Here is a 25627-nt window from a genome sequence, read left to right as displayed (position 1 = left end):
GCCAAATTGGCAGCTGCTGGAGCGCGCAGAGGGAGGACTCGCTGTGCATTTCTTCGAAATTTAACAAGATATCCACCTAAAACAATTGTTTGTTTGCTCGACATTATAGTAAAGGTGTGTCTCGGTTGAACTTTCCCTTAATTAAAGGACTTTAATAGTCAAATCGGCTGTATTTCGCTAGGTCAGTGTGGCAAAATGCAGCTGATTTGACGTTTGCTCCAGTAGTTCCGGAGCAAGACGAAGGTGGACCTCTATGGCAAGCCAAGTGTCTCGTTAATAGCCACTTTTATCTATTAACGAGACACTTGGCTTGCCACAATGCTTGAGGGCCCTCTAGCGGCTGCAAATGGTAATTTTTAATATTTTTCATGCCAGAATGAATGAAATCGTCAGATCTCAGCCAAAAATTGGGTTATAAATATGGTGGGAAAAAACATTACATTCACAACTTTACATTAGTCACAGTATTTGCTAATTTATGCAAAAAAGGTGCGACTTATACGGCGAAAAATACGGTAACCTACAAAGAACCCTACTTTTGTTATAGCAGCATCTGTTTGCCTGCATTTGTTTATAGACTTGCTCATCTTTTACGTTTATTTGTGTCTACAGGAGAGTCCTGCTGGTGGACGATTCACCCTGCGTCCAAGCAGCGGTCCGAAGGAGAGAAAGTTCGTATTGGAGACGATCTGATTCTTGTTAGCGTGTCGACTGAGAGATACCTGGCAAGTCGCACAACTACACAAAACACAAAAATGATCAAGCTGTATTGAAGTGCTTGACAGTTTAGGGCAAAAGTGCTGCTCCGGTTTAAAACTCTGTTCTGGACACATTACAATACTATGCATTGTGTTACCTTTGTGTAATCCTGTTTAGTGGTTTTGATCTTTGGGTTCCTTGAAGGGCTTTCATTGTTTAGATTTTTACTCACTTTGGCTGCTTTATCTCTTCTTTTGTCCATTTCTTGTACCTCAAGTCAGAATTCGACAAGTAAAGGACATTTGTACTAGTTTTGGGCCTAAAAACTTCAACAAATAACCAGTTTCTAGCAGGTCTTTAACAAATGTGTCCCTACTTTTTTTAAAAACACCTGACGCAGGATCTGAGAGGTGTTTGAACTTTTTGTTGATCGTCTGCTTTAGTGCAAGTTAGCTAGTACTCTTTGTGAATCAGCGTGTTCATCAACTGTGTTATGTTTCAAAGATTCAACCAAAGAAATTGGGACAAATTGTGCCTTTACAGGAGATTTTTGTTAACAAAGTGCCCCAAAGATTCAATGTAATACTGGTTGCTAATTAGAGTTGCATTCTGGGCCAAGAAATCCGACCCAACCCCAGCCCGTAGCCATCATTTTCAAACCTGACCTGACACAATGAATTAACAGTAATTACAGGTCCGAACCCGAAACCCTACCTGACATTTTTAATTAACGGTCATCAGACGCGTGCGGCTAAGTAAAAAGTGGGCAGAAGATCAGAGCTGAGGGGATGTTTGTCCTTTCATGGGCGTCAAAAAGCATTCAATCCCACACATACGGACCCTGCTCAGACGTGTCTGCGAGGATATTTTGGGATCTCATCTGTTTTGGTCGTTGTCCGCACGCGTCCGCTGAGTGCAACGGCTAAACGTCCATTTGGGCCTTGATGGATCGCTGCCTGGTAGTCCCATCTGAAGCTTAACTGAACTTTTTTTATTTTTTTCCTCTTTCAAGGCCGGTCAGCGCGCGGTCAAATGGTCGCGTGTGGCTTGTAATGGTACGGCAAGCCATGTTGCAGTATAATTGGATCGTCAGCCACGCTCATCTGCTGACGCAATCAAAAGCCCGACGCTGACCCAGCCCGCCCATCCAGCACATTATTATGGCCTCAAATTTGGGCCGGGCTTCGGGCCCAGTTAGAAATAAAAGCTCTATTGCTAATGTGTTCACTGGTTCACCAATTAAGTGAGGCGGCCTTTCTATTGGTCAGACTTAAGAAAAACTGGTTTAAGAAAAAACTTTGTTGGAAAATGGCCAAGTACTGGACTTAGTGGAAAATAATGGCCCTGTAGAGGTTTAATATGAGCTAATGTAGCATTCTTAAACACCATTATACCCTTTCTGAATTAGTCTTTAAGTCAACATAGCTAACACCCTCATTTGATTATTAGTCTAGCCTGGAGGAAGATTTCTGTCCTTTTTTATTCATACAAAAATTTATATTTATTTGACAAAATGTCACTTTAAAAATGACCAAACCCTCCCATTAATAATGATGTTAAAAGTTCTAAAATGATCAAATCAACTTTTAATTATTTGAGATAAGAAGGCTTTCCTGTGTTTTTCTGAAAGTTTTTACATAATTTTCTGCCCCCTCTGATTGTTTTAGTTGAGATGTAAATAGCCAGCAGCTTCAGTTTGTTGTCCATTTTTAAGAATATTCATAGCCATCTCACTCGAGCCAACCTCAGAGTGGTGAGGGAATTTATTCTGAAAACAGGAAGACTTCCACCTTTGCCTGTAATTTAAATCTGATTACCTGTAAAAGACTTAAAGGCATGTTAAAATACATTTTTCATGGGACTCATTCATCTTTGTAATGAGCATAAAGTTAATGGCGTCGCCCATATGCAGAGCTACACGCTCGACCTCAATTAACTTACTTGGTAAAGAAGATGGGAGTTAAAAGAGAGGGAGGCAGAGAGAGGAATGATTTTGACGTGCCAGGCATATGTAAGTTTGTAGCAACGTTTTTTAGAAGCTGCTCCTCCAGGGAGGGAAATATGCAATTTAATCAAAACTGGACAAGTGCCAAGCTTTTCCTCCAAAAATACACTTATTGAGGAAGATAGAAACTAATCATTTTACAAGTGAGGCAACAGAAAATCTGACCAAAGCAATCAGTGCTCCATTATTAGGAACAACTGAAGATGTGTCTCTGTTGAATTCATCTGGATATAGTAGGCTCTCCTCTTTGCTCTGCAGCCAGGGCTAATGTGCTTATTCTCCATTGTAATGATAATGATAATCATTATTCATATGGGGAGGAGCAGGGACGATTCTAGAATCTGACCTTTAGGGACGCTTGGATGAAGTATATGTCATTTCCTGCATTCTGGTGTATTTTAACAGGAAGTTAAATGTCTGTTTACCTACATGAGTAAAAACTTGATTCAATAACTATTTTAGAAAGCATGCCACAACAAGAAGTAGCCTGTCCAACAGTTCTCCTTGTTTGGACAGAGAACACTCTGCTTCTCTAACGCATCCTACCCACTAAGGGGCGTTTCACTTCAGGACAAATTGAGATCACCAATTGGTCAATTGCTGACGAGCCTACTGGACTGATAGGCAGGTGGCATTGAGGATCTGATTTGTGCCCAAAAAATGATAGGTTTTATGGTCCATTTAAATGTCATCATTTATTCCATATTTATTCCAAATTTAGTCTATTTTAGTGAATTTAAGGTTTGAGAACAGTTTCCTTACAAAATCTTAATGTATTTTCTCTTGCAGCATCTCTCCATTTCTATCAGCAACATCCAGGTGGATGCCTCCTTCATGCAGACTCTGTGGAACGTGCAGCCGACCTGCTCATCCAGCAACATGGCCGTAGGTGAGCTCTGTAACCCTGCAAATAACGGCAAACACCGGATTATACAAATATTTTATCGTGACATTTCATTTCATCCTTAAAAAAAAAAAAAAGAAAAAGACAACTCAGAATGGTCTATATAATAGCTTCAAATGGACATGTGATTATAAATTCTCCTATATGACAGTTTTTTTATTCTAAAGGTATAAACCAAAATAATAAGCTATATATTGTTTGTCTTTTAGGGTATTTGATCGGTGGGCATGTAATGCGTCTGTGTCACGGTCATGATGAGAGTCTGACCATTCCTGGAGCTGACAGGAGTGAAGAAGAGCAAAGGTCAGAAATAAACTAATAAACTGTCTCTTGCCTTCTAGTCATTTTTGACAGGCAGAAATACTTGTTTGTTGGCCTAAAGTACTCAGTTTATTTTTTTTTTTTTACAAAACTTTCAAAAGCATAGTTTAAAATTTTAATTAGTGCTGTACTCTAATGCAACAAATCACCAAGGAGCTGTTTGATTAAGGATGGTCAAAGCTTTTGAGGGACGATTTCACTTTTACAGTTGAAACGCCTATTTTGGACCAAAATAAGGACGGAAATAAAGTAATAATAGAAACAGAGGTAGTTATCTTAACACCGATTTTCTGTGTAGAGTTGCTTACAAAATAATTTCTATGATGTAACAGTTTAAATAATAAATGCACTTTCTTGTGTCTTTGTGCTCACAGAATAGTGAATTATGAGGCAGGAAAGGGAGCTTCAAAAGCCCGCTCACTGTGGAGACTGGAGCCTCTTCGGGTCAGGTAAAGTGAAATGGACACACTAAATTAAAGCACGGTATCAAACATCTGCTTGAAATACACTTCATAGGAATCGTCATAAAATATACACAGAACTGGTTAATTTTTTTCTTAGATTCTACTGAAGATGAGGTGTTGACTGTTCTACTAGTTTTATTGTGAATGTTTATGACGCAGTCACACGATTGTGATCCATTTTTCTTCCGTACGTTATTCGGTGCGATTCTCATCCCGCAGTTTTCAAGCTATTTCAACAATATATATGTCACATATCAAAACGTTCAGCTCTTTCAGGACAATCCTGCTTTGACTTTTGGTATTGGTGCAACTTTAGCTTTTGGAAATATTTAGACTTTTTTCCTCTTAGAAAATGAAATGAGCTCATTTTACATTCTTGAAATCTTTAGATCTGTTTACATCCTTTTACTGCTCCTTTCACATTTTGTTCTGCTTCAGCTTCTTTCAGCTTCCTTGTGCAAATTTAAACTTTTTTCCAGCTAATTTCAGCAGTTTTTTTTCAGCTGTTTTGTGCTCCTTCTTTCTGCTAATTAAAATATTTTTGTGCTGCTTCTAACTTCTTTCTGCTCCTTTCAGCTTATTTCTGCAAGTTTCATCTTTTTCTACTATTTCAGCTACTATTCAGCTGTTTTTCTGCTAATGTAAGCTCTTTTTTTTAAGCTCATTCCACATTTTTTGCACTCATTTACCAGTAATTCTTTTCAGTCCAATTCAGCAAAAAATGTGCTCTCTCCACTTTCTTTTTGTAATTTCAGCTTATTTCTGCCTTTTTGGCTACTTTTCAACAATTTTTGGGGTAATTTCGGCTATTTTTCCAGATAATTTCCATTTTTTTGTGCTCATTTCTGCTTCTTTCAGCCTAATTGGGCAAACGTGTTCTTTCTGCTATTTTATTCTAATTTAAGCTTTTCTACCTTTTCAACTATTTTAGCATTGTTTAGCAAATTTAAACCGTTTTCAGATAAATTCAAATTTTTTTGTGGCAGTTTCTACTACTTTCAGGCTAATTAACTTCTTTATGCTAATTTCCGCTTATGCTTGTTTCAGCTTTTTTCTGCTAGTTTCTGCTATTTCAGCTAATATTTAGCTGTTTTATGCTAAATTTAGCTTTTTCATCTAATTCCACTTTTTTTTTTACTCGTATCAGCTCTTTCTGCTTCATTCTGGTAGTTTAAGCTTCTTTCTGCCTTTTCAGCTTCTTTTCAGCTATTTTAGCCAATTTCAGCTTTTTTGAGTTAATTTATTATTTTTTGTGTTAATTTCTACTTATTTAAACGTAATTCAGCAAAAAAGAAAAATCTGCTTTCGTTTCAGCTACATTTCTGTATGTTTTTTGTTGTTTTTTGCCAATTTCAGCTGTTTTTCATCAAGTTCTTCTGCAATAAGTATTCACACTGCATTTTCGCTGGAAATGCACTTTAGTTCATATCCTACCAGCCTCCATGTTGTTTTTAATGCCCTTGAATAACTGGCCCTACTTTCCTTCCAGTCACTCAGCCAACTCTTATTTGGATTTTGAATAAATTCAGTGGTCCTTTGTGTTCATCTTTACCTAATGAATAGTAACTGGTTGTCTTCGTGAGTCCCTTTGATAGATTACAATGTGTTCTGGGTGGATTTAAAACCAGCTAAATGAAGTGAAGTCTAATCATCAAAACAGTAAACTGAGCATAAAAACAAAGTTCAGAAACTGTTTTTGACGTTAAGTTTCTGTGTTTAGCTGGAGCGGGAGCCATATTCGATGGGGCCAGCCTTTCCGTCTACGTCATCTCTCCACTGGTCGTTATCTGGCGTTGACTGAAGACCGCGGCCTGGTCCTGGAGGACAGAGAGAAGTCCGACACCAAGGCCACTGCTTTCTGCTTTAAGCCATCTAAGGTCAACACTCTCATTTATTTACTTTTTTTGCCTTTTTATAGCTTCCCATAACGCTGCTGTCAATAACTGCTCTTTGCTATTTGTCTCTTTAAAAGGGTAATACAAATATCTTCTAATAACTCTTTATCAAATACTCCCAGGCGTGCCCGTTAGCTGTTAATGAGCTCAAGCCTCACCACGATAATTTGACCTTTTCACTGTTGCTGAGTAGACAGAGCCATAAATGTTGGAGCAAACAATGTCTTAGTCCAAGATAATTACATCCCCATACTTAAACCACTTTCAGCAAAGAGATGCAATTTATCTTCCTGTCTGAAATGTTAAAAATTATTTTTGATGCATTCAGGTTTCTTTTATTAGGTTGGCACATATTTTTAGTTCACTTTCATCTTAGTTAATTTATTTAGTGTCCATTCTACGGTGGCCCTAAGGTGTAAATGAACAACATTTGAAAAACAACACAATAACATTTGAAAAAACTCAATTATATTTTGAAAAAACAGAAGCACATTTGAAAAAAAAAAACACATTTGAAAAATACAGAATTGCATTTGAAAAAACAGAACTACATTAAGTCAAACTGGAAGTGGTGTTTTTTCTTTTTTTGTGTCTTTTTTAAACTTTATTAACAACAGAACAGAACAACAGAACAATGTACAGTACACGTGCAACGGAGGTACAGCTAGCCTTTAGCCTGTAGAAATGGAGAACTATGTTTTGTTCAAGCTCTAACCCTAACCATCATCCTGCCAAGTTTTTCCAGCGTCATATCTTCTTCTTTAAGCTTGAACAAAACATAGCTCTCCATTTCTACAGGCTAAAGGCTAGCATGCTAACTGCACCTCCGTTGTTTGTGTACTGCACATTGTTTTGTTCTGTTTTATGTTGTTAATAAAGTAAAAAAAAAAAACCCACAGCTTCCAGTTTGGCTTAATGTAATTCTGTTTTTTCAAATGTAATTCCGTTTTTTTCAAATGATGTGTTTTTGTTGTGTTTTTTCAAATGTAATTCTGTTTTTTCATATGTTGTTCATTTACACCTTAGGGCCACCGTACCATTCACTGCAAAAATCATCTCAGGATGCTATAGAAGAAACAAAACCAAAATAAAATAAAAAATCAAGTCCAAACCATAAATCCACTTAAGATCCAGATTAAAATACAACTCAAGTCAATACGATACATTCACGTCCAGCACATTAATGAAATGCCCGTTATTTAATGGTGCCCATCTAAAGAAGCTCGCAGTTTGGATCAAATATTCAATTTTCTACAATCCCTCATTTTGAGCTGCACATTAGTGACGGTGAAAAGGAATGACTGACTTTGTGATGAAAAGACTGAAAAGTGGTGAAATTCTGCTCAGTTATAACCGATGTACTTGGAAATCTTTCAAAGTCATCAAAGTACTTTGGTTAAACTGCACTTTTTATTTATTTTATGTCCCTTTGTGATAACCGGTTTGTTTCGGTGCCTTGTTGTTATCCAGTGTTGAATCTCCCATAAATTGATACAAAAAGTCACCTTTATGTATGGACTATTTTCTCTGTATGTATATCTTTTTATCTGAAGTTTGCACAGCCTTCCTGACTTATTATCCTCCTGACAATAAAACCCCAAAGTGCTTCCACAGTGGCCTTGAGGATTTACCGAGGCTTTGTAAAATTGTAAACTCTTTATTTACTCTAGTTTTCACCGATCTCTTCGTCTTCTAACTACATCAGTTTGCACATCCAGGTCAGCTTCTCACCATGTTGAACGTTGTCATTAATATGTTCCTCCCTGCTCGCTGTCGGCCCACGTCAATTGGATCGCTTCATCTCTGCATGAATATTCACAGTGCTGAGGAGGCCAGCACCAACCTGCCTCACTGATTACCGTCTAATGTTGATTTATCTTGATCTTCATTAAATATCTTGTCACATTTCCATCCCTGTGTGTATATGGATTGTGTTAATGTGGTTCCTTTTTAATTTGAATACGACAGGAAAAGGGTGACTCTGGCCTAAAGAGGGACATCGATGGGATGGGAGCCCCAGAGATCAAGTACGGAGACTCCGTCTGCTTTGTCATGCATGTGGCAACTGGGCTGTGGCTTTCTTATCTGGCGCCTGATGCCAAATCATCTCGCCTCGGTCCCCTGAAAAGAAGGGTAAGTATGTCCTGATGCATGCTCAATAATCCAGATAGATACATCTAACAAGGTTAAGTCAGGTCCTCTGGACGGATTCTTCTTGTTGAAATATTTCGTCTTTCTTCAGTCATGAACTGAAGTACTGAAGAAGTCTTTTAGATAAAAGACAACATATTTCAACAAGAAGAATCTGTCCAGAGGACCTGATTTAACCTTGTTAGAAGGGTAAATGTGATCTTTACACACACCAGAGGAAACGTATCTTTGGTGTTCGGAAACCTGCACATCAAATCAATGCATACGCATGCAAGAGAGATTCATTTTCAGAAGTATTCATTCATTCACAATGCAGAGAACATCGTTGAACAGATGGGCCTAAATTAAACTGGAGTGGGACATCCGTTTTATTTAGTTGCAAATTCTCAATTGGCAAAAAGTCTGTATTTCACCAGCAGCACCAGTGTGTTGTGGTTTTCTTTTCTGGAGCTTTTTCCAAACTTTAACCACAGTCTATTTTAGTTGTTTTGGGTGGATGTTTTCCTTCTGTCCTCTCCTTACCAGGTAAAATTCATGTATAAGGATTGACAGTAAAACCTTCCACTTCCTATTCCTAATCAGGTCCTTGTTTGTTTTTGTCATTTTTAGGACAGCATCAACGACCTATTAGTCATAAATAACAATAAATAGACTTGTAAAAAGCTTCATTGTCTCATCTCTTCATGCCTTTGATGTTCAGCTCAGTGTAACGCAATTTCAATTTCTATGTATGTCCTGTACATATGCAGAATTGACAATAAAATCAATCAATCAATCAAGATGATTTATAGCAAAAAAACAATCATTGTCTTGACTGTGCCTTTAGTTTTGTAATGATCTTGTAGTCCTCTGACTAAATGTCCTAAGCTATTTACCTAAAGAGGCAACTGCAATCAGTTTAAGTACCAGTCCAATCAGGCAGATTTTTTCCTCCACTTGAAAACATTGTCTCTCCTGGAAGTGCTTTATTTAAACCCCCCACAGACCCACCATACGGTAGCATATGGTAATCACCTTGGTGTGTGTTTTAGAGTATGGGTGACCGTTAGTTTTGGATGAGATGGGGGGACTACAGTGGCACATGAAGGTTGCTCATCACTGGGCCTTTCTCCAGAGATGCCACCTCGTGATGGTGTCATGCCATCCTGCTTGGCAGCAGACCAGTCCACCTGACCTGTTGGAGGTGATGGTCAGTGTTTATTTAAATCCTTCTGCCTCACTCACTGCTCTGGTTTAAGCTGTTTCAGTGAGTCAGTGTGGGCTTTTACTAGATGAAAGACACTTAAAAAAACATTGCAATTTCTGTGTAGTTTGTGGATCAAAAAATAAAAATATATCAAAGTCTTTAGAAATATGATTCAACAAACTGACTCTATTGCTATTGCTTTATGTAGATCCTATTTTAACAACTGGAGAATTATTATGTCTGTGTCTGTCCTGGTGCAGGCCTGCCTTCACTCTGAGGGCCACATGGATGATGGCCTCATCCTCCAGCGCTGCCAGCATGAAGAGTCTCGAGCTGCTCGCATCATCCGAAACACCACATTCCTCTTCAAAAACTTCATCAAGTAAGACCGAGACATATTCACACATAATTCCTCTCCATAACAAAACTGTCGTAAACGTAGAATCTGTTTTGAGTTTTAAGTCTTGATTCTTGACCCTCAGAGCTTTGGACAGCGCCGCAGAGGGTGAAAGCAACGCGGTGGCCGGGTACGTGGAAGAGGTGCTGCAGACCCTGAACGATCTGATCGAGTACTTCAAGCAGCCCGACTCTGAGCTCGAGCACGAGGAGAAACAGTGTCTGCTCCGTTCGCTCATCAAACGTCAAGACCTCTTCAAGGAGGAGGTGAGAGCGGTCGGAAGAGAGTCAAAAACCTCAGAGCAAAAAAATCGCTAAGCTCCAACTGTGAGCACGTATGACAGGTTGTTGAGGGAGGTGGTGTGGTATTGCATGAGTAAATTTGGAGTGGCAGAAAAGTATGTTAGACTGGTACAGGACATGTATGAGGACAGCAGGACAGTGGTGAGATGTGCTGTAGGAGTGTGATAGCTTCAAGGTAGAGGTGGGAGTGCATCAAGGATCAGCTCTGAGCCCCTTCTTGTTTGCTCTGCTGATGTACTGACTAACAGATGAGGTCAGGCAGGAATCCCCATGGACTATGATGTTTGCAGATGACATTGTGATCTGTGGTGGGAACAGGTGGAAGAGAACTTGACGAGGTGGAGGTATGCACTTGAAAGAAGAGGAATGAAAGTCAGTCATAGTAAGACAGAGTACATGTGACATGTGCGTGAATGAGAGGGAGGCAGGTGGGAACAGTGAGGCTACAAGGAGCAGAGGTCACAAAGGTGCAGGACTTCAAGTACTTGGGGTCCACTGTCCAGGAAAATGGGGAGTGTGGTAAAGAGGTGAAAAAGAGAGTCCAGGCAGGATGGAGCGGATGGAGAAAAGGTTACAGGACAGTGGTAAGACCAGTTATGTTGTATGGTCTGGAGACAGTGGCATTGACAAAAAGACAGGAGAAAGAACTGGAAGTGGCAGAAATGAAGGTGTTGAGGTTCTTCTTAGGAGTGACAAGGATGGATAAGATTAGGAATGAGATCATCAGAGGTACAGCCCAGGTTGAACATCTAGGAGATAAAGTTAGAGAGGACACACTGAGATGGTTTGGACATGTCCAGAGAAGGGACAGTGGGTATATTGGTAGAAGGATATTATAACTGCAGCTGCCAGGAAAAAGACAAAGAGGAGATACAGATGGATGCAGTTAGAGAGGACATGGAGGTAGATGGAGTGAGGACAGAGGATGCAGAGGACAGAGTGAGATGGAGGAGGACGACTCGCTGTGACCACCCCTGAAGAGGGAAAATCTAAAATATTAACAAGCTTTTGACTCTGATTTTGCTGGCTTTATCTTTTGGCTACTGTTTAGATCATTTTGTCTTTCAAATACAGACTTTTTTGATTTTGAACCAGTTTGACATGACTGTCGACAAGGAAGAGGACCACATTTATTTACATTACATTAAATTTATTTACAAATTGTTGGAACTACAGTTCTTGTTTTAGCTGTCCACTGTTCTTCTGTTTCTTTTTCATTCAGTTTTAACTTCAAATCCAACAAGGTTCATCAGTCATTCCACACTTTTATGTTTCACTCCATTTGTCACAGAAAATACAAATTTTTTCCAAAGCACATTTGCCTTTTAACAAATAAATATTTTAATAATTCATACAATATAAAGAGTTGTGAAATTATACAACTTTATATTTTTCACTCTTTGAGAGGCTTAAAAACAATACATTTTATATAAGCAAAATCAGAAATATGTGTTAAATCTAGTTCAGTAAATCTTTTATTAATCTGGGTGACATTATACTGAACTTATTAACATGCAGCCAGACATTAACATGCAGTGCATTTATATTTTGTCAGGGCATGCTGAGCCTCCTGTCCATTTGCATCGACCGGATGAACCTGTACAACAGTGCAGCCCATTTTGGAGAGATGGCCGGGGAGGAAGCTGGTGCAGCGTGGAAGGACATTCTCAACCTCCTTTATGAACTCTTGGGTGAGTGATGACACATAAAATACTGTCTGTCAGCAGCTGTTCAGTCTGAGTAGACGCACAGTATTAATCTTCCCTCAGTTTCCTCAGTTTTTTTTATTTTTATATTTGTCTTTTACCCTCGTTCTATCTGCAGTTTTTCCTTAATTCCAGCCTGCTCGTGCTTTCTACACACAGTGTTTAAAGTTCTTCGATTAATCACAGGTTTTCATATTTATTTGGGACAAAAGTTTTCTCCTTTTTAAAGGTGGCTCCATTAACAGGCACATATTGGGTCATAAATTCTCAATCTTTAGAAAAGTTGTACTTTAAACCTTCTTCAGGGGTGATTTGTTTTCCTGACATCAGTTGGTCCCCGTCAACAGCTTCCCCTCAGCTCACCTTGAGTACTCCTAAATTAATTATCCTGCATGCACAAGCAACACATGGACACAGGAGTGAATCCCCCCCCCAACAGCGAGGTTACACCAAGGATGCAGACTGGGGTCATCTAAGGAAGCGGGTTTTGGATGATGAATTGTTCAGGGTCATTATTTGTTCAGTAATGCTGTTAGCATGAGAACACAAACACATCCACTGTAAGACATTTTTGTTTCCAAACAGTAAATCTGGTTAGAAAATATAAAAGAACATTACAAGAACACTATATATATATATATATATATATATTCATTCTAACCTACCATTAGAATACTATAAAGAATTCTGATTTAATTCATTTTTTATCTTTGAAGCAGCAGTTTAGAAAACGGTTTCACCATAATTTTACTTTAAATGATGCCATACAAGTTTACCTCTACTGCAGATTTGTGAGACTTTGCATTTCATCTTCATTTAATAATTTGTAATGTCGTGCATATAAATACTGTTGTCTGAAGAAAAGCAACATGAAGTATCAGATATGACGCCCCTGTGTGTTTCGGCTGAAGACATCTCAAATCACTAATAGTGTGAATTACTGCAAGATTCGGTATTGATTCAACACCAGTTAAATAAAGGCCAGTATTGCAGATACCAATAATGATACCGATACTTTAATAATTAAAGTGGCTGCATCATCATATTGCTAAATCTGAATGACATTTTACAAGTTTTGTTATTTTTCCATTAGGTTCTTAATTAATTAAAATCCATGACAGACTCTGGGCAAAGTTTATAGGTAAATGGAGAATACTTGCTGTTGGATCATTTTGGAATTGAAAATGCAACACGCCACTTTCAACCAGCAGGCAGCAGTGATCGACACTAACAAAAGCAGTTAAGCTAATTCTGAGAAGCCTTGCAAGAAACAGAGCTAACTAGTAACTGCTGGCCAGCCTGACTCAAAAGAGGTGTTCTTGGTGTGAAGACTGTAAGAACTGAGGGACGATGGACATAAGTAAACTTTATTTATATAGCACCTTTCATAGATAAAATCACAAAGTGCTTTACAGAAATACAAACACATTATTAAAGCTACTGATAATCTTTCCAATGAGGCTGTTGTGTAAAAAGAACAAAATGGGACTTAAGACTGAACCCTGGGGAGCACCATACAATAATGGAGTGATCTTAGACAGTATGTTATTTGCAGACATGGAAAAAGTGCCAAATAGTGCCTGCGGGGCCTGTTATCACATCATTTGCCACATGATGTCTTCAGCCAGAACATGGGGACACGTGAGATCCCTTACTTCATGTGTGGTACAGATTGAATCAACTGAAGGGAGCTTTGTTTTATAGAGCTTTGTTTTATACCAAACATTCTTTAATTTATTGTAGCTTGAACAGTTTCTTCTATGCTGATAAAATCAGTATTTGTAGGCTGTAGCCTGTGTGGCACCAGATTCCTTCTTATATTGATATTTTCACATTTACATTGAACCTTTTTGCCCTTGGTCCACCTGCTCACCTCTGTTCATGTGTTCATATTGAATTATGGGTTTCCTGATAAGGCAGTGTGATGAGCTTAGACACCCATCAGTAACGCGCTTTGACACAAAGGGCTGTTTAATGGATTCATGGACATTCAGTCAGTCGAGTGTCCCTGACACAAAATGGTACAAAATGAGACGGTAAAGTAATGAGACGGCTTAATGTCTGTGCAGAGGCAGGGAAAGAGCTAAAAGGGAACAGAAATCAACTTTTTTCTGAATTCAGAGCTTGTAGCTTCCAGTTGACTTTACAGTTTTTCCACGTGTCTGTATCAGGTATCACTTGAACTGTAATACATATATTACATGTATATATTGTAATACATTGAATTAATACATTGAATGCATGAATTGTAATACATATATTTTCAATATGACCTAAATGGACATTCAGGAACATTATTATCTTTAGTGTATTTTAATTCAACTTTGTGAATGTTATCATTTTTTCTTCAGCTGCTCTGATTCGTGGAAACAGGAACAACTGCACCCAGTTCTCCCGGAAATTGGACTGGCTGGTCAACAAACTGGAGAGGCTGGAATCATCATCGGGTATCATCTGAAGCAATTTTACTTCCTGTCGCCTCAAAAGAAAAAACTGGAACAAACGCATATTATTTCACCGTGGGTGTTAAAATGTGATTTGTTTCTAATAATTTTGTTCTGCAGGAATCCTGGAAGTCCTCCACTGCATCTTGGTAGAAAGCCCGGAGGCTCTGAACATCATTCAGAGAGGACATATTAAATCCATCATCTCTCTGCTCTACAAGCACGGCCGCAACCACAAGGTCGGCAGAAACTTGAAATATAGAATAATTTGTATATATGTTTAATAGTGAAAAGATTTTGTGCGAGTCGTTTTTACCTTCATTAGACGTGATGTCATGATTAATTAAATTGTGGTTGTGCAAATGTGGCTAAAGTGTTGTGTGAATGTACCCAGTTCGACTGATCAGTTTCCAAGTACTGCTTAACTAAAAACGGCAAATATGATCAAAATAATTTATTAATGTGTTGCATGGAGTTAAAATCTTTAACAGTAGCTATTGCATTTTAGCCAAGACTCTTGTCCCTGCAGTACACGTTTCGGTGACCTACAGTACCTAATACTTGAAACATTTGAACTTAAGGCAAAATTTACAAAAATCTGTTTGTATGGTATCGATTGTTAAACAAAAGTTGAGGCGACAAAGCAGATTCGGTAATTACCATGCCAGCCTTGTGTTTTACATGCAGTGTTTAAATGTCACAGGCTTCTAATATTTACACTATAAATAAAACTTGTATTTTAAGGCCCTTTGGGCAGTGGTTGAGAGCAGTGCAGTTTACAGCAACTTTAACTGACTTTAATATTGCTCACTGCAAGAAGCGAGGTCTAAAACTCCTCCACTTTAACAACCTGATTGAAGATGGCTGCCACAGTTAATTGACCTTATCAAACACAATCACGGCTGTTAGTTACTTAGTTTACAGATACTGAGATGAAATTCGGCGTCAAAGTAGCTGAGAGTGATCCCCAACACACATGCTGGGTACAAACAGACCACGTGAGAATTCTGCTTAAAACAGGCATGTAAGGCAGAGGGTGATTTGCATTCTTTCAGGCAAGGCTGTTTTAATTTCAAATGATTTAATAGAAGAATAAGTTGTACAGATTCAGATCTGAGTGTGTGAGAATGAGGTTAATTCACAAAGAACCATTTTGTTTCACTATATTTTTAGATTCTGGATGTCCTGTGTTCTCTCTGTGTTTGCAATGGCGTGGCAGTGAGAACCAATCAGAACCTGATCTGCGACAACCTTCTTCCTAAGAGGGACCTGCTGCTTCAGACCCGACTGGTTAATGATGTTCAAAGGTAAAAAGCTCAAAGTGGCTGGTAGAACTATGTAAGAGTTGGTTTTTCCTGCTTTTAACCTAAAATATATAGTGTTAAAAATCAGTATCTTATATCAAAGTATTCTTGAATGAAGTGTGTGTTTTCTTTGGGGAGATAAAATGAGCCATCTTCTGTTTAGCAGAGTATTGGTTCTGTAAGATGCACTTTTTGTCATCTCCAGTATGAGACCCAACATTTTCCTGGGCATCGCTGAAGGTTCAGCTCAATATAAGAAGTGGTACTTCGAGCTGGTCATCGATCAGGTGGACCACTTTGTGACTGGCGAGCCGACTCACCTGCGTGTAGGCTGGGCCAACACTAAAGGCTACGCTCCGTACCCTGGTGGAGGAGAGGGGTGGGGAGGCAACGGCGTGGGTGATGACCTGTACTCCTACAGCTTTGATGGACTTCATCTCTGGTCAGGTTGGTGCCTTTTTGAGACATTTGAATTTTAAAACGTACCAATGTAGTGACAGTTGGATGGTCTGGTTTTTCTGTTTTAGTAAAAAAAACAAAAGATATTTCTAATGTTTGTAAAATTGAGCTGGTGGAAAACAGCGGTTCTGGTTTATTGCACCATATCCCACTGAACATGAGCTCAGTAAATCTATAAATAAAAAAGGAAAGAAGAAGTAAAATAACAAGTCAAGATGTATGAGGGTGCAAGGCCATTTATGCACTTAAATGTCAACAGGATAATTTTAAAATCAATTTTGACACGTCCAGGGAGCCAGTGAATGGAGGACAAAACTGGTGAAATATGCTCAAACCTACAGTACGAGTTCCTGTTAATAGCCAAGTTGCAGCATTTTGGTCGAGCTGAAGACGTGAGGGACACCTGACTGAGCCCAACATAAAGCGCGTTGCAGTAGTCTAGAGGGTTGTAGCAAATGCATGGACTATTTTTTTTTCAAGGTCAGATCTGGTCAACACGGATTAAGCTTGGTTATCTGCCTTAACTGAAAGAAGCTTTTTTTGTAGAACGGAGTTAATCTGTTTATTAAACTTAAAGACAAAGTCCAATAATGGTCAGTCTGGTCATCTGGACAGTTTCTTTTTTGTGGAAAGACGTTTCGCCCTCTATCCGGAGGGCTTCATCAGTCTGAGGAGTCCCAAATAAACCGTTTCCCCACTAAAATAACTGGTTGGTCCACTAAAGGATTGTACCGCTTAGTGGGGAAAACAGTTTACTTGGGACTACTCCGACTGATGACGCCTTCCAGATAGAGGGCGAAACGCCTTTCCACCAAAAGGAACGCGTCCAGACGACCTGACTGACCATTATTGGATTTTGTTCCTGGATGATTGAGCATGAACTTGGATGTTAACGACAGAGTCTAAAACCATCCTTGGATTCGTAACAGACTGCTTAAGATATGACTCAAAAGAGTCAAGATTAACAGGAACAGTAGAGCTAGGGCTAAACACAATAACTTCAGTTTTCTATCAATGAAACTTTAAAAAGTTTAAAACAATCATCAGTATAGCAATGAAACGAAACGCTATGTTTCCTCAGGATAGATCCCAAGGGAAGATACAATGAAAACAGAAGCTGTCCAAGTATCGAGCCCTGTGGGATCCCGCGGGAAAGAGGCACTGATGCAGCTACACTATTTCCAACCAATCAGGTTGTTTCCAAGAACAACTGAGAGGAGTCCGGTTTGCCCAAATTTAACCATTATATAAGCCAACTCTTCAGTTCATGTAAGAGTTGTATTTATATAATAGTAAATGGTATAAAGCAATGTAGCTAAATAACCTATGATTTTATTCAGATCATTTAATTTCTGTATAATGACACTTATTATAGGAGACCAATGAATGGGTTTATATTGTGATTTCAGTTTAATTAATTTGTCCTGAGCAGTTAAACACAAAATCGGTTGCTCGGGAAGTTTCAAATCAGGCATTTTTCATTTTATTCCTTGTGTTTGCATACTAGTTTTTACTTTAAACAAGTGTAAATGCTTTGGTTTTCACTCATTTTCTCAAATGGAAAACCAAAAAATTATTTGAATTAAAAAAGTTGATCCAAATCTGTATTGACTATTTTATTTAATGCAGCTCAGTTACCATTTAGAGGCAAGTTTTTGAATAAAGCTACGTTCTGTCTTGAATATAATATGTTACAGTGAAAGTTTAAAAACAAGCAGCAGAAATTAAATTGTTTGACTTTTTCTTGACGTGTTCTATAAAGCTATAAAGCTTGGTGAATGATTTTGGAACACATCTTTTTTTATCAAACCTGCTGCAGAGTCTGACGACTGGAGTTCCAGCTGACTGCACGTGTTCAGCATCTTCATAATTTTTCCACCACCAAAGCCTTTAAAATCTCATTACAACCTCTCATTCATTTTGAGTGACTCCCATTAAAGCATTCATCACTCGTTTCTCCTCCTCTCTGCTCCATCTCTTCCACTCACTTATCATTCTGTCCTACATTTACTCTGACTTTGCAGCTGTAATCGACTTGCTCTCTGTTGTTCAGGTCGAATCCCCCGGGCTGTTGCTTCCATTAACCAGCACCTGCTGAACTCTGATGACGTGGTCAGCTGCTGTCTGGACTTGGGCGCTCCCAGCATGTCCTTTAGGATCAATGGTCAGCCTGTGCAGGGCATGTTCGAGGACTTCAACACGGATGGATTCTTCTTCCCCGTCGTCAGCTTCTCTGCAGGTGTAAAGTAAGGTCTTCTAAGCTTGGTGGCCAGCACTTATTGTTTTACTGTTGTTTTTTTGTTTTTATTTTTGTACAGCACTTTGATCGACTGTTATGTTGTATTTTAAGTGCTTTAGAAATAAAATGGTATAGTACGGTATGGTAAATAAATGGTTTGTTGTTGCGGCCGTTTATTATTTTAACAGTATCTCATAGTTTTACAACCCCCAAAGCTGAAAAACTTTGGGACGTTGAGTAAAAGGTAAATAAAAACACAATGCATTATTTTGTACATCTCATAAATCCGTATTTTATTGTCCTCTCTAATGGAGTGAAGAGGGGACTTGGAAAAGCCCTTCATCCAGCCATCTGTCCAGTTCATCCTGTGAGCTAGATAACTTGAAAAATAAATGAGATACCAACTTCCACGCGGCTTAGGTGTAAGAAAGGTCACCATTCAAAATTGGGTTGCCATGTAAAAATCCAAGATGGTTACAATCAATGTAAACCAGCCACACCTATCATTTGAGCAAAGTATGCTTTCTAGTTTTTTACATTTCTTAGGCGTATACAATCAGTCTGCCTGAGGAAAAACGAGCCGACTATCAAATTTCTCATGGGACATGGGTAACTAGTGACAAAGCTTTGTCTATCGCAACCCCACCCCCTTGAGAACTTCTGTGCAGGCTTATCAGAACTACTGGCTGAAACAACATCATCAGAACTGTGGCCTATCTGAAAGTGCTTATGGACAAATCTCAACACGTTGACGTCAAGTGCATATGTAATGTTTATAAATGTGCTTGCTGGTAGAGTTTTTTGATGTCTCAAATCATGTCCTGATAGGACTAAGATGTGAAGAGATCTTTTTTGTAATTCCATTATCTAGCTTTATGGTTCTTATCCTTTTTCTATCTAAAAGTATTGTGATAAAGAATAAGGGGCCGTGCTTTTTAGCAGCAGCAATGCGCACTCTGCCCATCTTTCGGACGACTGTCCGAACACAATTTCACTGTATCCCGGTACAATAATAAAAAAGCTTATTCTGAGTATAGTTTCCTCAAATTATTGAGGTGGCCAGTGGGGTTGCTGAAGATTAAATCTATGGTGGCCAAGGCCACCATTGGCCACCCCTTGGCTCCACCTTTGTGCCTGGTGGTGGATAAAATTGCTTCTGCCATTTGCCAGGATCAATCATTCAGCTCAGACAAGGAATAAAAACAACAATATCTGTTCTTCTACACAGTGTAACTCCTCCCAACTTGAATAAATTGCACCAAAAATAATGTTTACTTGCATTCCCTGTCCAGAAAAACACAATTTCAAAAACTACAAACATTTACTATTCCAATCCCTCAGCAACGCGGTACATCGGCTTACCGCTTGTTTGTGATGAAACACAAACACATCAAATGTGTTTGCACCTCACTCCACCTCCAAATGGTACAATTTCGTATTTTCAGCATTTCATATGTTTACTATACTCCATTGTGAATACTTATGGGTTCATGAGATTTGGAAATCATTGCATTCTGCTTTTATTTACATTTTACAAAACATCCCACTTTTCCAGAATTGGGGTTGTACACAGGCAGCACGGTGGCGCAACTGGTAGAGCTGCTGCCTCTCAGCGAGCAGGTCCTTGGTTCAAACCCTGGTCCAGGGGCCTTCTGGGTGGAGTTTGCATGTTCTCTCCGTGCATGCGTGGGTTTTCTCCGGGTACTCCGGTTTCCTCCCACAGACCAAAAACATGCATGTTAGACTGATTGGTAACTCTAAATTGTCCCTAGATGTGAGTGAGAGTGAATGGTTGTTTGTCTCGTTTGTCTCTATGTGGCCCTGTGATGGACTTGCGACCTGTCCAGGGTGTACCCCGCCCTTCACACAGTGATTGCTGGACATGGGCACCAGCGACCCCCGTGACCCAAAATGGAATAAGCGGGTAAAGATGATGGATGGATGGGTTGTACACAAAAGCAGCAATGTGTCAGATAGAAAGTAGTATCCTGTTGCATATGGTCATCTGGTGTTTTTGTAACTTTCATCTCAGAGCTCGTTTCCTGTTGGGCGGACGCCACGGAGATTTCAAGTTCCTGCCACCTGCCAGTTACTCTCCGTGCTACGAAGCCCTCCTGCCAAAGGAGAAGATGCACGTAGAGCCTGTGAAGGAGTACAAACGGGACCACGATGGGGTCCGCGATCTTCTGGGAACTACCCAGTTCCTCTCTCAGGCCTCCTTCATTCCCACTCCTGTTGACACCAGCCAGGTGAGGAGTTGAATATCGTGTCTGTAGAACCTGAAGCAAAAGCCGGTCTCAAGAATGATGATGAATAAAAGAAAAATGAACATAAAAACAATTAAATTCACACTTTCGTTCTGTTTATGTGCTATCTGCAGATTGTTCTTCCTCCTCATCTGGAGAACATCCGTGACAAGCTGGCAGAAAACATCCATGAACTTTGGGGGATGAACAAGATTGAACTGGGCTGGACTTATGGCAAGGTAAACCTGCTCTTGTGCTGCAGCTGTGGGGTTCAACAGTCAAATGTAAATGCTGCAGGTAGCTGAAAACAGTTACGGATAGCGGCCAGCTCCAGCCATTAATCTTAAATGCTTGTTGATGGCTCATTAATTTGAAGATTTCTGTTTTAACTACAAACCGGATTCCAAAAAAAGTTGGGACACTAAACAAATTGTGAATAAAAACTGAATGCAATGATGTGGAGGTGCCAACATCTAATATTTTATTCAGAATAGAACACAAATCACAGATCAAAAGTTTAAACTGACAGAATGTATCATTTTAAGGGAAAAACCTGTTGTTTCCAAATTTCATGGCGTCAACAAATCCCCAAAAAGTTGGGACAAGTCCATTTTTACCACTGTGTGGCATCCCCCCCTTCTTCTTACAACACTCAACAGACGTCTGGGGACAGAGGAGACCAGTTTCTCAAGTTTAGAAATAGGAATGCTCTCCCATTCATGTCTAATTCAGGCCTCTAACTGTTCAATCGTCTTGGGCCTTCTTTGTCGCACCTTCCTCTTTATGATGCGCCAAATGTTCTCTATAGGTGAAAGATCTGGACTGCAGGCTGGCCATTTCAGTACCCGGATCCTTCTCCTACGTAGCCATGATGTTGTGATTGCTGCAGAATGTGGTCTGGCATTATCGTGTTGAAAAATGCAGGGTCTTCCCTGAAAGAGATGACGTCTAGATGGGAGCATATGTTGTTCTAGAACCTGAACATAGTTCTCTGCATTAATGGTGCCTTTCCAGACATGCAAGCTGCCCATGCCACAAGCGTTCATGCAACCCCATACCATCAGTGATGCAGGCTTCTGTTGATAACAACTTGGGCTATCCTTGTCCTCTCTGGTCCGGATGACATGGCGTCCCAATGTTCCATAAAGAACTTCAAATCGTGATTCATCTGACCACAGAACAGTCTTCCATTTTGCCACACTCCATTTTTAATGACCCCTGGCCCAGTGCAAACGTCTGAGCTTGTGGAGCTTGCGGAGCTTGCTTAGAAATGGCTTCCTCTTTGCACTGTAGAGTTTCAGCTGGCAACGGCGGATGGCACGGTGGATTGTGTTCACTGACAATGCTTTCTGGAAGTATTCCTGAGCCCATTCTGTTATTTGCTTGACAGTGGCATTCCTGTTTGAGGTGCAGTGACGTTTAAGGGCCCGGAGATCACGAGCATCCAGTAGAGTTTTACGGCCTTGACCCTTACGCACAGCGATTGTTCCAGATTCTCTGGATCTTTTGATGATATTATGCATGGTTGATGATGATAACTTAAAAGTCTTTGCTATTTTACGCTGGGTAACACCATTCTGGTATTGCTGCACTATCTTACTGTGCAACAATGGTGGAATTGGTGATCCTCTTACCATCTTGGCTTCTGAGAGACACTGACTCTCTGAGAAGCTCTTTTTATACCCAATCATGTTGTCAATTGACATAATTAGTGTTAAATGGTCTTCCAGCTGTTCGTTATATGCTCAATTTCCTTTTTCCAGCCACTTATTGCTACTTGTCCCAACTTTTTGGGGATTTGTTGACACTGTGAAATTTTGAATCAACATATTTTTTCCTTTAAGATGTTGCATTTACTCAGATTAAACTTTTGATCTGTCATCTATGTTATATTACGAATAAAATATTGACATTTGCCATCTCCACATCATTGCATTCAGTTTTTATTCACAATTTGTTTAGTGTCCCAACTTTTTTGGAATCCGGTTTGTACATGGCACTACTGCTGACTTATGAACTGTTAATGCGCACAGCTACAAACAGCAATGTTGTGTTCAAAGACATCATAAATTTAAGAAGACTTTGATTCTTTTGATCAATTAAATAAAGCAAAAGAAAAATATTTAAAATGCTCATAGAACAGAGGATCTGCTGCTGAATAAATCCGATTTCCTTGGAGTAGTTAATTTATTAAAAAAATATATTTTACTCTTGTGTTTACTGTGGGAGTTTTAAGTAGTATGCTTGATTTTAGAACCAATTCTTCATGCAGTGAAGATATTTGTGACCTTTTCTGTTTATCTTGCATCTGCTTTTAATAAACTGTTTCAACCACACTCCAAATTTAGTTTCAGGGTAATCAGCAGGTAACAATATGAAGTCTTTATTCTTATTTTTTCTGTATTGTCAATACAAATACAATGTATAGCAACATCCATAGTGTGTAACATTCTCAACCATCAAAAAACTTTGTTGATGTTTATGTAGATTTAAGAAATGCTGTGTTTTCTTTACAGTACATCAGTTTACATCTAAAAAGGCTGCAGGTCACTCAGACTGCAGAAGCATAAAACTATCTAGATCTAAATAACTAGTTTATAATTTTTGTTTCTGTTCACTGTAGTTCTTTCCTGCCCACTATTTAAAAGTCAAGTCAGTTTTATTGTCATTTTCATCACATGTGGTACATGAAGTGGAATGAATTTATGTATGCAGGGTCTCAGTTACACCCCAAAATAGCAAAATATAAGTATAAAAAGAAACAGTAAACAAGGATCTAAGATGTACACTAAACACCAACAATGTAAAACAATACATTGTAGCAACAGCAGCCCGAACATGAGTCTGTGGTGAACAGATGGGTATGAATGAATACAGCAGCATGAGATCAGCAGCATGGATAATCAGCAGCATAAAATAATCAGCAGCATTAAAAGGGAGTTTGAGGTAAAAAGTGTTAATTTATTATTTGGAATTAGTAATGGTGCACACATTGGATTATTAGAGGGCAGCATACAAAAAATAAATGTTGCTTTTGCCTAACCTGCTTCAGTTTAACTGATTTTATATAAACATTAGGTTTAAAGAGGTTATTATTTTGATCATTAAATATATTTTCCTGCTTGCTCTTGACAAAGACGGTCGCTTTTCCCTCCTGCTTTGATCTTTGTCTTGTGATTCCTCGGAACCTGTCACTACATATCCTCCGAATTGTAAATTATGGATCTGGTCAGCTGGTCTCTCAATGCAACTGATAAAAATTTTTCGACAAGAAGACTGGGCGAAGGAGAGCCCCCATGCCCTGAAGAGACACTCGCAGCTGAATGTACTATGGATTCCTGGGGCCAGTGGAAGATGGTGTGTCTGTATTGTCTGTTGAGAAATGTAGAAGACGTGCACATAACTGGATTTATGATAACCAGATTTCTACTTTTTGGTGTTGGCGGGTATCTGGCATATCGACAAACTCTGAAGACTGTGACAGCATTTCTGGCAATTGTAATGCTGCCTGCCTTGTCTGAAAGAATGTACCGAGCGGTAAGCACTCAGACTTAGATGCTGCATGAACTGAGTCGTAAGCCGAATGCGATTTCTGAGAATCACAGGCCACTTGCAGCTCCTGGGACTCACAGGCTGAAAGGAATCGACCTTGGAGAAGGCTACAAGCTCGAACCGGCAGTGTGCCCACAAAATTTGGCTGTTTGGAATTGCCAGTGAGACGTACCAGCAGAACTTTGAAGGCAGACATGGAAATTCAAGCAGTCGGCCTGACCCAAAATAATTATCTGAATTTGGCTTCCCCACTCGGCCTTGAACTAGCCAGCTATCTCTAACTTCTCCTGGTTGTTTATGTGAACGAGAAGCTCCTCTCCACCCCCCTCCCCTATCGCTCCCCTCCCTAGGACATCTATGGATCTGTGTCAGAGTTGAGCCGGCTGATAGACACTGTACCATCTTTATCAGGAGTATGGAACTTTCTGGCAGTGTCCACGGATCATTTACTGCCCTAGTCAGCCTCATGTATATATGTATCATGATGTCATCCGTATGTTGCTGTTTCATGTGCTGAAGTCATTTTTTGCAACTTTCACGCTGTCCCGTCTAGGACATAGTGTGAGATAAAAAAATAAAAAAAAATTTAATCTACACTCCTCCTCTTGTTTCCTTTTCCGAAAAAAAAGGCTTGCGCCTCTTGAGGCCAGCGGCCTCAGTCGCCTCCGTCTCCCCATGTCTGTTTGTTTCTCTCAGATGGGCTGTACTGAAATGTAATTTTATTGCAGTTCGATGCAATGAAAATAAAGCTGATTCTGATGAACTCTTTTTAAAGGATCGTTTGGTTCCTTTCAGATGAGCTTCTTCTCCAACTGTGTATAGTCTGTGGTCTAGAGTCTCTAAGCTTTAATTTTTAATGTTGCGTAACTTTTAGTCCAAACTAATCTTTTAGATCAGTAAAGTCAAGGCAGCTTTGGGGCAGAAACATGTTTTATCATTAAAGTTAATAAGCCTTAAAGGTATTTTAAAATTGCATGTAAACTGCCTAACTTCTTATATAGTTCCTCCTAATGTTTTAGAACCATTTTGAGTTTTTTCTCTCGCATTAAATAAACCAGGAATCTGTATTCCACACAGCTCCTTTTAAAGGAAACCAAATGTTTTCTTCGAACTCCTGTGCGCAGCGTCTGAAGGCATTTTCATCACTCCTGTCTGCACCGCTTCTCTGCCTCATCATTTTCCTCTCACTCTTTCTCCCCGCTGCAGAATGTCCCATCAGAAGTCTGATCACACACCTCGCCTCTTTTGTACTGTTGTGGTTATCACAGAATGATAATCCACTGGGGCTGAAGCCGTTCAGCAAAATTAACGAGTGCCTTTTTCTTCCTAAAAGAATGACGTCCATGTTAATTA

At 39.4% G+C, this 25627-nt stretch overlaps 1 protein-coding gene across 1 annotated transcript in view; it reads left to right on the top strand.

Moving 5' to 3' along the window:
- Positions 1–25627, top strand: part of ryr3 (ryanodine receptor 3) — a gene marked incomplete in the record, with an annotated part of 155080 nt that overhangs the window by 37689 nt on the left and 91764 nt on the right. Inside the window, 16 exon segments of the mRNA XM_037685921.1 lie at positions 613–725; positions 3494–3593; positions 3818–3911; positions 4304–4378; positions 6114–6270; positions 8257–8421; positions 9886–10007; positions 10108–10288; positions 11880–12015; positions 14382–14477; positions 14595–14713; positions 15648–15781; positions 15984–16225; positions 18291–18483; positions 20509–20725; positions 20857–20961. Of these exon segments, the coding sequence (XP_037541849.1) occupies positions 613–725; positions 3494–3593; positions 3818–3911; positions 4304–4378; positions 6114–6270; positions 8257–8421; positions 9886–10007; positions 10108–10288; positions 11880–12015; positions 14382–14477; positions 14595–14713; positions 15648–15781; positions 15984–16225; positions 18291–18483; positions 20509–20725; positions 20857–20961 (2249 nt within the window).

This window comes from Nematolebias whitei, chromosome 12, assembly GCF_014905685.2.
Source record: "Nematolebias whitei isolate Nwh7 chromosome 12, NemWhi1, whole genome shotgun sequence".
In the NCBI taxonomy this organism is placed as follows: Eukaryota; Metazoa; Chordata; class Actinopteri; order Cyprinodontiformes; family Rivulidae; genus Nematolebias; species Nematolebias whitei.
Note: the sequence above shows the minus strand (reverse complement) of the source record. Positions and strands in the feature narration are given on the sequence as shown.